Raw genomic sequence first — 13,893 nt, forward strand, 5'->3', positions numbered from 1 at the left:
AGTAAGCTTTGGAATGTATCAGGGTCAAGTCCTCACAACTCTTCTGTACTCACCCGCACTCCCTGAGTGAGCTCATCCAGAGTCAACAGTCTAACGTTATATCTCCAGGCATGACCTCTCCCTTGAACTTCTGACTCCGATCTGACTACAACCCAACTTTTCCACTCAGATGTTAATAGGCATTTTGAATAATGGATCTAAAACAGAATTCTTAGTTTCTCCTCCAAATCTTCTTTCCCAAAGGCTTCCTTATCTCAGTAAATGACAGCTGCATTCCTCCAACTGTTTGGGCCCCAAAGCTGGGCATCACCCCAACGCCTCCTTCTCTCACACATGTCTCATCCAATTCTTCAGCAAATCCTCTGGGCTTCTACATAAGGTACAGAAGCCCACCATTTCTCCCCTATCTCCACCTTCCTGATCTGAGACACCATCTTCTTCCCACTGGATTACTGCAGTAGCCTATAAAAATATAAAATTGGATGCTTCTGGTAACTCACATCGCATTTCCCCCGGCCACCTCTGACTTCACTTCCAACTGCAGTGGATGGTCGTATGTGAGCTCAGCTGATCCTGTGCGTATAGTGTCTTGCCTCTAGTGCATACCTCAGACCTGTTGGCCTTCTACCCTGGATTTCAATGCTGTTGGAGTCCTTTTGGTTCCAGCACAAGATTTACTTGCTTCTTGCCTAGAGTGTGAGATGCACAACTCTTGGCTCTCTGCCCCATTAATGCTTGATGCTATAGGAGCCTGCTTTACCCACATGCCCAGAAGCGCAGAGTTGACATACGAGAGGCAACCTTCAACCAGGGGGGGACAGGGTAACTGGATAAGCGTTCCTGCCTCCCATGCTTCAGGCAGATAAATCTGGAAACAGTCTGTGCACTTTTCAAGGATCCTGGTAAACTCAAGCTCCCGCCCACAGCAGCGACCTTACTAATGAACCCGTAGGTCGGCTTTTTCTCCTTTCCCATCTCATTGCCCCCACTCCCTCGTGCCTGCTGCTTGGGCCATCTCTCAGCAAAGCTCATGTATACGTAAGTCCTGTCTCAGGCTCTGCTTTCAAGGGAATGCAAGCTAAAATAACTTTTCAATTGCTATCCAACAGAGACTGATCCTTTTAGTATTTTTAAAAATTTGCTTATTTTAGAGAGAGCAGGGAAAATCTGAAGCAACCTCTACCCTGAGTACAGAGCCCAGTGCAGGGGAGGGGGCTTGATCTCATGACCCTGAGATCATGACTGGAGCCAAGACTAAGAGTTGGACGCTGAGCTGGCTGTTCCATCCATGTGCCCCCAGACTGATCCTTTTAAAACATGTCTGATCATGTCTCTCCTGAGCTGAAAACTGGTGACCCCGTTTCCCCTAAAAGAAAAGCCAAAGTCCTTACAATGGCTGACAAGGCCTAACAGAATCTGCCCTTCTCACTGTTTCCTCTCTGATGTCATCTGCTAATCTTCCTTTGCACTGCAATAGCCAGTATTATCATTCTTTGCTCTGCACTCAGCACACTCCTGCCTCAGGGCCTTTGCACTGGCTATTCCTAGTGCCCAGAAAGATCTCCTTTCAGCTATTTCCAAGCATGCTTCTTCACTTCCCTTAGGATTCTTCTTAAAACACATCCCAGAGAGGTTTTCCTATGTAAAATAGCAACCTGCACCTCCCCTAGCGTTTCCTGGCTCCGCACCCTGCTTTATTTCTCATAGCACTGATCACCAACCTCAGAAATTGTCTTTTTAACTTTTTGTCTTTTTGTATATTTTCTACCCCCCCCCCACCTCACCCCAACTTGAATATAAACTCCATGAGGACAGGGACTTGGAACTTTATTTTTTATTCATTTATGTATTTTTTTTTAAACAGGATTTTTTTTTTCTTTCTTTTCTTTTTTAAATTTATTTATCAGAGAGAGAGAGGGGAGAGAGCGAGCACAGGCAGACAGAATGGCAGGCAGAGGCAGAGGGAGAAGCAGGCTCCCTGCCGAGCAAGGAGCCCGATGTGGGACTCGATCCCAGGATGCTGGGATCATGACCTGAGCCGAAGGCAGCTGCTTAACCAACTGAGCCACCCAGGCATCCCAATTCATTTATGTATTTTTAAGTAGGCTCCATGCCCAGTATGGATCCCAGTGTGGGGCTTGAATTCCCAACCCTGAGATCAAGACCTGAGCTGAGATCAAGAATCAGACACTTAATCCGACTGAGCCACCCAGGTGCCCCTACTGTTTTTTTTCACTACGGAACTTTGAACAATGCTCAGCAAATAGTAAGTACTCAATAAAAACTCATTCATAAATAAGACTGAAAAAGCAAGTGCGATCAGACTGTGCTTACCCAGAAGCCCCTGCTCTGAATCTGGTGGTTGGTGTGGTGGCAGCTGGTGGCTGGGAGGGCACTGGAGGCTGGCAGCAGGACACCTTGACCATGAATTCACTTAATTCATCTGTCAAGAATGCACTTAATTCACTTAATGCTTTGCCCTTTAAGGCTGTTCCTGGTCGATGACTTTTTGGGAGGAGGGGCTGCTATGCTCCGAAATTTGTCTCAAGAATTCTCAGGTAAAACCTGGAGGACCCTGGAGCATTTAGAAAAATAAAATCTCTGTAAGCTTGCCCTTAATTCTGTGCAGAGGGTAGTTTGTCTCCTACTGGTCCCTAAGACCCTGGCCATCACCAGCACAGTGACCTGCGTCACTTCTGAGTGTTGGTCAGCAGCTCAGCTGTCGACAATGGGGCTTCTGGTGGACGCTGGCGGGCTAGGCAGGATGCTGGTTGGACTCCAGCATGGCACTGGGAAGGAGCTGAGGGTGGCCTAGGGGACAGGCATGCTGTGGTCTTAGCTTGCCATCTGCAAGATCCATGAGGAGTCGCCCCTGGCCCCTGCCACTTGGCCCAGCCACCCACATGTGGGGTTAGGGACTAGGCCAGGCTCATTCTGTCCCCGGGAGGAGGGCGGAGGGTGGGAGGAGTATTCTCTCCTCATTTGTCTTTGCAGGGACCTGGACCTCACATGCAGCGAGCTCCTGGGAGCACACGAGCACGTGGGAAGGAAGCCCCCTCCCTGATGGGGTTGCCTGAGCCCGGCTCCCGCTGGCTTCCCCGAGGCCCCTGGGCTCCCCGGGCAGTCGGAAGCGGGGAGCGGCTGCTCGGGACCGAAGAGGTTAATGTGCATCTGCTTCCGAATGTTAATGTGTCTAGGTGATGTCAGTGGGAGCCGGGGAAGGAGGGAGTGGGGAGAGAAGCGGGGCTTGGAGGCGGCAGACGCTGCCACAGCGCCAGGAAGACCCCCTTCCGGACTGCGGGGCTCGTGCTCCGGGACGGGCGGGCGGCGCTGCCGCAGCCTGCGTGGGTGGACGGGCGAGCAGGCGACGGGCAGCGGCAGGATGGACCTGGGAGCCTCGCTGCTGCCCACTGGCCCCAATGCCAGCAACACCTCGGATGGCCCCGATAACCTCACCTCGGCCGGTGAGTAGTGCTGGAGGGGAGTCCTCCCTCCCCTGCGCCGGGGGATGGGTAATGGGAAGGTTTCACCTCTGAGCCAAACTGCTCCGGAAACTTTATTACAGTTCTTGGGGAGGAGACCTGCAGTCCGCTTGGTCGGGAGGGGAAGGGGAGAAGGGGGCGGGGCAGGCAGGGGCAGCTGGGGCGGGGGCAGAGAAGAGGGCAAAGGTGCGTTCAGAAGTGGCAGGGGATGGTGGCCCGCCGGTGACGGAGACAGGAGAAGACTCACCCAGGAGTTCCAAATGCTTTGTAGAAAAAAAATCCAGGCTGGAAAAGCAAGCAGGAGAAGCCAGAGGATGGTATGCGAGGAGAGAGGGGAAGCTCACTCATTCACGGATCCCCTTGTGTTTTTACTGGAACTGCGGTACTGGGATCTGAAGCATCCTTCCTGACCCCTGGGAAAGGCCCCGGGGAAGGGCTAACTCACAGAGCATTGAGGGGATTAACTTTCCGGGTGAATGAAGGTTCCTGACATTTCCAGAGCTGAGATGCCCTGAAATTCTAGCACTGAAGGAGGAAAAGAAGGAAAAAGAGGAAAGGCTTGTGTGCAGAAAATTCTCGGGCGGCAAGGCTGCAACACACAGCTTCAGTCTCTGCTTGCTTGGGAAGCCCAGGCTCAGATGATACAGACCAAGGAATTCCCCCACAGGAACCCAGGAGAAGGGAGGGCGGGCTGCGGGCCTGATGGGCAAAAGCCTCCCTCCGCAAGACGGTAGCCCACAGATACGCCTAGGAATCAGCCCACGGCTCCCAATCAGTGATTTCTAAAATGAGATGATCAGGACTGCAGGCAGGAGAAGAGAAAACACATGCATGCGCCCGTCCATGCATGCGGTTGCTTTCCCGCATGCGCGCACACACGCGACACACACGTTCATGCCCTTCTGGCTACGTCGACGAGGTTTCCTGGTGAAGCCCGGGAGCCCACAGAGTAATTCTCTGCAGACGGCTGTGGTTCTTGATTCTGTGCCTTCTGAGAAAATGCAGGAAGTAGAGGACTGGGTCCCTCAACGAACAGGTGGTGTGGGAGAATCTGGGAGGATTGGCCAGGGAACTGGTGGAGGAGGGCAAGGGGACAGGATCAGCAGCAGTGTGGGGAGCGGGATTGGTAGGAAAGGGTTCCAGATGAATGGTGAGCCCTGAGCTGAGACGGAAAGAAGAGAGGTAGGCAAGCATGTCATCGCTGGAGGCTGAGCACACCGGGATGATGTCAGCCCTTAGAGAAGAGTCCATGTCAAAGGGTCAACATTTGCTCCTTTTGTCCCCAGGGCCACCTCCTCGCAGAGGGAGTGGTTCCTACATCAACATCATCATGCCTTCCGTGTTCGGCACCATCTGCCTCCTGGGCATCATCGGGAACTCCACAGTCATCTTCGCGGTGGTGAAGAAGTCCAAACTGCACTGGTGCAGCAACGTCCCCGACATCTTCATCATCAACCTCTCTGTGGTGGACCTCCTCTTTCTCCTGGGCATGCCCTTCATGATCCACCAGCTCATGGGCAATGGCGTCTGGCACTTTGGAGAAACCATGTGCACACTGATCACGGCCATGGATGCCAACAGTCAGTTCACGAGCACCTACATCCTGACGGCCATGGCCATTGACCGCTACCTGGCCACTGTCCACCCCATCTCTTCCACCAAGTTCCGGAAGCCCTCTGTGGCCACCCTGGTGATCTGCCTCCTGTGGGCCCTCTCCTTCATCAGCATCACCCCCGTGTGGCTCTACGCTAGGCTCATCCCCTTCCCAGGGGGCACGGTGGGGTGCGGCATCCGCCTGCCCAACCCAGACACTGACCTTTACTGGTTCACCCTGTACCAGTTCTTCCTGGCCTTTGCCCTGCCCTTCGTGGTCATCACTGCCGCGTACGTGAGGATCCTGCAGCGCATGACGTCCTCTGTAGCTCCTGCCTCTCAACGCAGCATCCGGCTGCGGACCAAGAGGGTGACTCGTACAGCCATCGCCATCTGCCTGGTCTTCTTTGTGTGCTGGGCTCCCTACTATGTGCTCCAGCTGACCCAGCTGTCCATCAGCCGCCCAACCCTCACCTTTGTCTACCTGTACAACGCCGCCATCAGCTTGGGCTATGCCAACAGCTGCCTCAACCCCTTTGTATACATCGTGCTCTGTGAGACATTCCGCAAACGCTTGGTCCTGTCGGTGAAGCCAGCTGCCCAGGGACAGCTTCGAGCCATCAGCAACGCCCAGACAGCCGATGAGGAGAGGACAGAAAGCAAAGGCACCTGACCCTTCTCCTGCTGCCCCAGGCGCCTCCAAGTCAGGACAGCACAGCAGACTGGTGGGGAGAGACACTGAGAAAAACCAAAGACCCTCTGGGAGAACGCAAGGAGGCTGGGCGGTGAGGGGTTGTGGCTACTAAATCATTCCACAGGGTCCACAAATTGCTGGGGAGGCTGGGAGCCAGATCTGGGGGCTTCAAGCATCAGAAATCCCCTTGGGAGAGTAGGAAGAGACCTTTGGATTGAACAGAAACCGAGCAAGAAGAAAATTTTGTTTTAAATGCTCAGCTGAGCCCTACATCTTGTAGCTCCCACAGATTTTTTTCTCAATTGCTGGTTAATTCGAGATCTGGGAAGGCCAGGGTGTGAGTGGGGGGCCTACAACAGGGTCCTGCGGAGATGGGAGAGTGGTATGGCCTCAGCGTTCTTTCCCATCTTTCCCTGGTGTGATGGAGGGCAGCCTTTCTCCCACGCTGGAGGATGCTGAGAAATGAAGCATGCCACCTCTCTGTGTTCCAGCATCCTGTCAATCTGCCTGTGTCTCTAGGGGATGCATGCTTAATTTTGGGGGGGTGTGGGGCAGGGCTCTGCGCCCACAGGAGTAAAAACCCAATTTGTAGGAGAATCACTCACTGAGAATGACAAGGCTAACTGGGTGGGTATGCACAGGAGTCTTAAAATTAAGAAAAATGGGGAGGAGCAAGGGGGCTTTGCAGCTGTAGGGACATTGTCGTCATGAGGCACATTTGTTAATCACCAGATCCAGAGTGAGTGTCCGTCAGCGCCCTGCATGTGCAAGGGTCATTGTGATGCCTGCTGTGTTAGTATCATCTTTTTGCTCTAGCCCTTCCTCTCCAAAATAAAAACGAATAAAGGAAAATCTCTACCCACATCTCTTTGAATGCTCCTGCAGAACTGCTTGGGCTTGGGGGTGGGGGTGAGTGGCCGAAAAGGGAAAGCGGGTCACTTGGCTGTGGAACCTAGACCTCGGTCAAGCTGCGTCTTAAAAAGCAAGAAGCTGGGGAGGCTAAACCCACAGGAAGGGTTCAGCCCCACAAACCAAATTAATGTGAACTCATAGATTACAGTTCTGCTGCTCGTCTTGGGCTCAGGACTCCACTTCCTGTCTTCTGCTCCACAGCACTTGGGTCATCATCCGTGCTGGCCCCTCAGGCCCCAAGTCCCACCCGCCACCTCCACCTCCCCCGCTGAGTCACCAGTGGGGGCTGGCTTCTGGGGCGGCCTGAACCTGCCTCCTGCTGCTGCCAAGATCGGGAAGATGACAGATGGGCCACTGGGCGGCAGGCAAGGCTGCTGCTTCTCAAGTTTCTTCACTGAGAGGAGCTGGGAACCAGGAGTCCAGGGGCAAACCGCACAGCAGACGTTGAGCCAGTGACAACAAATCGTTGAGACAGTGACAACAAATCGTGAGCTCCCAACTTGTTCAGATGCATCCATAATTTCTTGCTGGTTATTTTTCACTGTGGAGTTGCAGCAGGTAGGCGGCTTAGCAAACTTCCGTTCACGACCAGACCAGCTCTTTTTAATTTTTTTTTTCTTTAAGATGTTATGTATTTGAGAGAGAGAGAGAGAGAAAGAGAGAGAGAGAGAGAGATGGAGGGGCAGAGTGAGAGGGGGAGAGAGTCTTAAGTGGACCGTACCCCAATGCAGGGTTCGATCCCATGACCCCAAGATCATGACCTGAGCTGAAACCAAGAGTCAGCAGTCCAAGGGACTGTGCCACCCAGGAACCCCTGGGCAGCTCTTTTTTATTGTGATCATGAGCTGTCGTATTTGGAGGCTTGTGTTCCCCTCCACCTCAGTAGCAGGGTGGGGGAGCCAAGAACCGACCCGTTAATTTGCCCTACTCATTCACAGTGGGGTCTCTAGCTGCTGATGCAGGTAAGCTCCCAATCTATTTCAGATGCACATCCAACAAAAGAAAAAATATTCTTAGGGAAGCTTCGAGGCAGCTCCTACCCACTGGTTCCAGAAAAGGAGGGTTTCTTGCACCTGGTTTGCCTGTGAAAGGCTTCCTGGGGGTCTGTCACTCCCCCTCCCCTTCAAGGAGTCTGGGAGATGAAATAGGTCAGGTGGCCCCTCTCAGGAAATGCAGGGGACAGGCTAAGGAGGCCCCCCACCCCGCCCCACAACCCCTAGGGAGGGGAACACCCCTTCCTTCAGTTCTCAACCTCAACTGAAAACTGACACTAAAGCGAAGTAGGTTGAGACAAAGTGAGTGGGTGGAAATGTAAACAGGTTGGAGGGGAGAGGATTGGGGGAGAGTTGGAGAAGTCCAGAGGAAGAGGGGGGGAATGCAGAAGGAAGGGAGGCAAGGAGATTAGAATGGGGGTAGGGCAATACATCCTTCTCCAGCCCGACCCTGCAGGTGCCACTGGATCAGAGCAAGCACAAGCATGTGCAGAGGGAAGGGGTGGGTTGCCGCAGGACCGTCGTCATGACATCACTGACGGGAATGGTGGGCTGAGGGTAGGGCTGGTTGCTGGTCTGAGAAATGAATGGAATTTTCCTTTCCTCCTCGTTCAACCTGGGGCTACCTATAGCCCCAGCGTCAGAGCACTGCAGGGGCCACTGTGAGGTACAGAGAGGGAGTCCAAGAAGTGGGTAAAGATCACAAAATTGATCTCTTTGCTCCTTTCCCCCTCTCCATACCTAACAAATACTGTCTCTCTCCTTGGGCCCCATCACACCATCTCTCCAATCCCAGTGACTGCTTCCTACACTGCTCCTTCATCTACTCCCCAGAAAACATTTCCTCTCCAACTGTGAGGATTAAGTACCTAAAGTCCCCTATGGTGGAAGGATTCCAGAACACGGACTTAGGACCTCACAGGTTAGGCACACCCAAGTTGCAAGTGACTGCAGGGAAACTCTTCCATATGTTGACATTCACTAAAGAAATACATTAAGAACACCAAATAAAGGGACTAGTCATGAAATTTTTGTTTATTTCCTGAACTATCAATTATGTGTGTGTATGTGTGTGTGTGTGGTTTAAAGTAGGCTCCACTCCCAGTGTGGAGTCCAACATGGGGCTTGAACTCATGACCCTGAGATCAAAGACCTGAGCTGAGATCAAGAGTTGGTTGCTTAACTGACTGAGCCACCCAGGCACCCAGTTAGTTTTTATTTTGTTTTTTAATTGTGGTAAAATACACATAACAACTGAATTATACACTTAGAAATAGTCTAAATTTACCATCTAAATTGGTAAATTTTAATTACATGTATTTTTACCACAACAAAAGATATATAGATATAACCATTTTAACAATTTTTCAAGTGTACAATTCAGTGGCATTAAGTAATTCACATCATTGTGGGACTGTCACCACTACCCATCTCCAGAATTTCTTGGTCTTTCCATACTAAAACTCTACACCCATTAAACCAACTCCCCATTCTTCCCCACAGCTCCTGGCAACCTCCATTCTATTTACTGTCTCTATGATTTTGGCTATTCTACGTACCTCATATAAGTGCAATCATACAGTATTTTTCCTTTTGTGTCTGGCTTATTTCAATTATTATAAGGCCTTTAAGGTTCTCCACGTGATAGCATATGTCAAAATCTCATTCCTTTTTCAAAGTTGAGTAATATTCCATTGTATGTATATATCACCTGTATATATAAACTAGATGTATATATATGTACATCTAGTTTATCCATGCATCTGTCAGTGGATATTAAGGCTATGTCTACCATTTGGCTATTGTGTATAATGCTGCTAGGAACATGGGTGTACAAATATCTGTTTGAGATTCTACTTTCAATTTTTTTTTATAGCTAAAAGTGAAATTGCTGAATCATACGGCAATCCTATGCTTAACTTTGCATAAAAATAAAATGGTGGCTGCACCATTTTACCTTCCCTCTGGCGATGCACAGGGGTTCTTCAATTTCCCCACAGCCTTCCCAACAATAGTTTCTCTCTCTCTCTCTCTTTTAAAATTTAATTTAATTAATTTATTTATTTGACAGAGAGAGAAAGAGAGATAGTGAGAGAGGGCACAAGCAGGGAGAGCAGCAGGCAGAGGAAGGGGGAGAAGCAGCCTCCCTGCTGAGCAAGGAGCCCAATGTGGAGTTCAGTTCTAGGATGCAGGGCTTGATCCCAGGACCCTGGGATCATGACCTGAGTCCGTAACCTGAGCAAAAGGCAGATGCTAACCAACGGAGCCAGCTAGGTGCTCCTCTCTTCCTCTCCCTCTGCCTGCCTCCCTTCCTTCCTTTCTTCCTTCCTCTTTCCTTCCTTCCTTCCTTTCTTTTCAATAATAACCATCCTAATGAGTGTAAAGTGGTCTTATTTTTTTTTTTTTAAGTGGTCTTACTTTGGTCTTCAATTGCATTTCACCAATGATAAGTCATGTTGAACATCTTTTTCATGCGCTTATTGGTCATTTACATATCTTCTTTGGAGAAATGTCTGTTCATACCCTTTGCCCATTTAAAAAATTGGGTTCTTTTTTACTGTTAACAATAATATTTTACTCAGTTCAAATTAATAATAATAGTTGATTCTTTATGCTTTATTACTAGAAAAAAATTATTTTAGCTAGGCTTTTTCTCCGTTATTCAATGAGATACTTGTCTTTTTTTTTTTTCTTTTTTCCATTGAGTATTTGGATGGAAAACCACAAATACCCCAAAACTCCTCATTCTCCCAGCCTTATGATTTGCAGTGATTCAAACTGATCCTGTGGTTTGAGCTGAGGAGGTCAGAAAAAGCAAGGCAGCATCCCATCTTGGAGGCTGGTTGATGAGACCAGGCTAAACTTAATTCTGCAATTAGCAATGACTTACTAATTACACCTAAATTTTGAGATTGTGGAAATGGGGGGGTCATGGTGATGGAGGGGAGGGGATTCCTTTTGAGGTGGGGTTTCTGTTTGAACAGCGATGGGCAACCTACTCTGAGTGCCCCAACCTCAGAGGACAACCAGGGGGAAAACTTTCTAGAAGGTCAGAGATGGATGGGATGGAAAGTCATTCACTTAATTATCTGCAAAGCGATCTCCTTGATTCATGATGAATAGTAGTGATCTCACACTACACAGAAGGGCAACATCCTTTGTTAAAAGAAAAAAAAAAAAGAGTAGCTTCTATTTTTGTAAAGGTCCTTCTTGTACTAAGCATGATGTCCAGTACTATATTTGTTTAGTAACTTACTAATCTCTCCACCAGCATTTCATGGTAGACAGACCTTTATGCCCATTTTAGAGATGAGTCAGTTGTGACTTTGGCTAAATGACTTGCCCAAGGTCACAGAGCTAGTGGCAGTGTCAAGCTTCAAATTCAGGTATGCTTGATTCCAAAGTTGGCCCCAGTCTCATCGCCCTCCACCCCCCGTAGTTGCACCCTGGACCTCACACCTCTCTGCCTTTGTACATCCATGGCCTGAAGAACCTCTTCTCCTCTCCCAGGTGCGATTCTTGCTTGCCCTCTGTTATGAGTTGAATTGCATCCCCCAAAAGGAGGTATGATGAAGTCCTAATCCCAATGCCTCAGAATATGATCTTATATGGAAATAGGATCTTATGGATTTACCCAAGTCCAGATGAGGTCATCATCAATGGGGGTTCTAATCCAATATGACTGGTGTCCTTATAAAAAAGGGAATTTGGATGTGAACAAACTCACACTCAGGGAAAATAATGTGAAGAAACAGAAAGAACACCATGGGCAGATGACGGACTGGGGTGATCCATCTACAAACCAAGGAAGGCCTGAGGCCACCAGCAGCTGGGAGAGAGTCATGCAACAGACCCTTCCCTGGCATCTTCAGAGAGAGCACAGTCCTGCCCACCCCTTGACTTCGCATCTCCAGCCTCCAGAACTGTGAGACCATAAAATTCTGTTGTTTTAAGCCACCCAGTTTGTGGTACTTTGTTATGTATGGAAACTAATATGGCCGCTTCCCGCCAAGGTTCACCTCTGCTGTGTTCTCATCCTGCTTCTGAGGATTAATTGCTCCCAAGGGTACAAGCCCCTTGTCACTCCCTTACCACCTTGCCGAAGGGCTCTTAGTACTTTTACTTCCTGTGTGAGCTGCCCAGGCAGGGACGTTTGCTTTTCTTAGTTTCTCTCACAGGACCCCCACCAATGCCCAGCATAGAAGCTCAAGAAGATGCATCATTCACATGAAATGTCATAGAATCAGAGGGTTGGGAGGCTGGCCTGGGGCTTCTAGTCCAATCCAACATGAACCAACTTGTCCAGGAGGCTCTGGAGCAGGCCCAAAGTCTGAATGGACTCATGAATTGGCCAAAGCAAATCAAGTTTTCATCCCCCTGCCATTCTGACTCCCAGCGGCCTCCTTTCAGATCTCTCTCTACAGAAATATTGTGCCTCCTTCTCTCCCTGTAAGGGCAGTGCGGGTAAATCCCTCAACTTGCTGCCTCTAGCACTTAGTAGCCCTGTGGCCTTGACAAGTGCCTTTCTCTCCTGGGCCTGTTTCTCCTCATCTGTAAAATGGGGAGATCAACACATGGCCCATGGTTGGGATGATTAAATGAGAGGTCGCATATGCAACCTGAGGGATTCTCAGGGTCCCTTGACCTGAGATATCCATATAAACCAACTTAGCATCTCTGTCCTGGGGGGCTACAGGCAGGCAGGTGCCCCCTCAAACGTCTCCATGGGTGGTTCCTCAAACGTCTCTGTGGGTGGTTGTGGGCAGGTCCTTCCTGTGTGCCCCCAGATGCCTCTGGCTCAGATCACCTCTGCCTGGCTCTCTGCAGGTGGCTTCATCCCAAGGCAGCCAGGGCTAGGTCAAACCTGTGATAGTGGGGCTCAGAGATGGCCAAAGCAGGGAAGGACAGGAGGGGAGAGCTCACATTGGAAAGGACTGAGTTGGCTGGCAGACCTCAGGATTCCTGCAGTCCGTCTCAGGGATGCCCTTCTGCCCTCTCCTCACAGGCTTGGCCTGCTGCCCTGTTTCTGAGCCATGGACACTGGACCGGAGCCCTTTCCCCATCTCCTTCTTCCTCCTTTTAGGGCCTCCAAATCTCCTCTCCCCTGGACAGCCTAAAGAAAGCCCCTAATCCAATGTAGAACACAAAATTGTTCCTGCCGAAGAGGATACCCTTTTACTTTATTATGCAAAGCAATGGATTTCTCTGTGCCTCGACCTGTCTCATTGCAGCAAGGGGAAGAAGAGCCACTTAATCTTTGCAAGCCCCAACCCCTGACCCCATTAAGTGCTTCTCAAACTAATCTATGAGTAATTTTTCTAAGAAGAGTTTTCTGTCCATGATCCTTGGAGCAGAAGTCGACATCTGGCTGCTTGAGGAGCTATATCTGACCCACAGGTGTGATTTTCTGTTTTTTGTTTTGTTACGATAAAAAAGTTCACGAATCAGTTGTCAACTTTTAAATTCCTAGGTTTACTTAAAAATCAGATTGACCCAGCTCCTCTTGAAATATCAGAGGATCCTGCTCAGGTTCTACTTTCCCACAGGCCCACAATCTGCTAGAGTCGAGAGACGGTCCCTTCCACAGGGGTGCACTCTACAGTTTGCCACAGTCCCTGCTCTTACCGTTTTCCTGACTCAGCCAGTTTCATTTATTTAAGTCACTTGCCTCTACCCTGGAGATATTTGATCTTATAACCCCAGGCCCAGCTATGCAGGGCATTATAAACCACACCAGTGACTTTGTTTTTGAATTTTATTTATTTATTTATTTATTTATCTATTTATTTTAAAAGAGTTTATTTATTTAGTTATAGAGAGATCACAAGTAGGTAGAGGGAGAGGGGAAAGCAGGCTCCCCACTGAGCAGAGAGCCCAATGCGGGACTTGATCCCAGGACCCTGGGAACATGACCTGAGCCGAAGGCAGAGGCTTTAACCCACTGAGCCACCCAGGCACCCTGTTTTTGAATTTTAATTTGTTTGTTTATTTGTAGGCTCTTTGCCCAACATGGGGCTTGGATTCATGACCTTGAGATCAAGAGTCACATGCTCCACTGACTGAGCCAGCCAGGTGCCCAGTGATTTTAGATTTTATTTTTATTTTTTTTTTAAGATTTTATTTATTTATTTGACAGACAGAGATCACAAGTAGGCAGAGAGGCAGGCAGAGAGACAGGAGGAAGCAGGCTCCCCGCTGAGCAGAGAGCCCGATGCGGGGC

At 49.6% G+C, this 13,893-nt stretch overlaps 1 protein-coding gene across 1 annotated transcript; it reads left to right on the plus strand.

Annotated features, from left to right (window-relative positions):
* Positions 1 to 2,825: 2,825 nt before the first annotated feature.
* MCHR1 (melanin concentrating hormone receptor 1) lies at positions 2,826 to 6,635 on the plus strand. The gene is made up of 2 exons (XM_059187073.1): positions 2,826 to 3,464; positions 4,769 to 6,635. Exons 1-2 carry the CDS (start codon positions 3,164 to 3,166, stop codon positions 5,746 to 5,748), a joined length of 1,281 nt encoding a protein of 426 aa, XP_059043056.1. The 5' UTR covers positions 2,826 to 3,163; the 3' UTR covers positions 5,749 to 6,635.
* Positions 6,636 to 13,893: the final 7,258 nt, after the last annotated feature.

This window comes from Mustela lutreola, chromosome 8 (genome assembly GCF_030435805.1).
Source record: "Mustela lutreola isolate mMusLut2 chromosome 8, mMusLut2.pri, whole genome shotgun sequence".
In the NCBI taxonomy this organism is placed as follows: domain Eukaryota; kingdom Metazoa; phylum Chordata; class Mammalia; order Carnivora; family Mustelidae; genus Mustela; species Mustela lutreola.

Coding starts and splice junctions, on each gene's coding strand:
- MCHR1 (XM_059187073.1), top strand. CDS start 3,164: ATGTGCATCTGCTTCCGAATGTTAATGTGTCTAGGTGATGTCAGTGGG. Junction 3,465..4,768: donor CGATAACCTCACCTCGGCCG/GTGAGTAGTGCT, acceptor TTTTGTCCCCAG/GGCCACCTCCTCGCAGAGGG.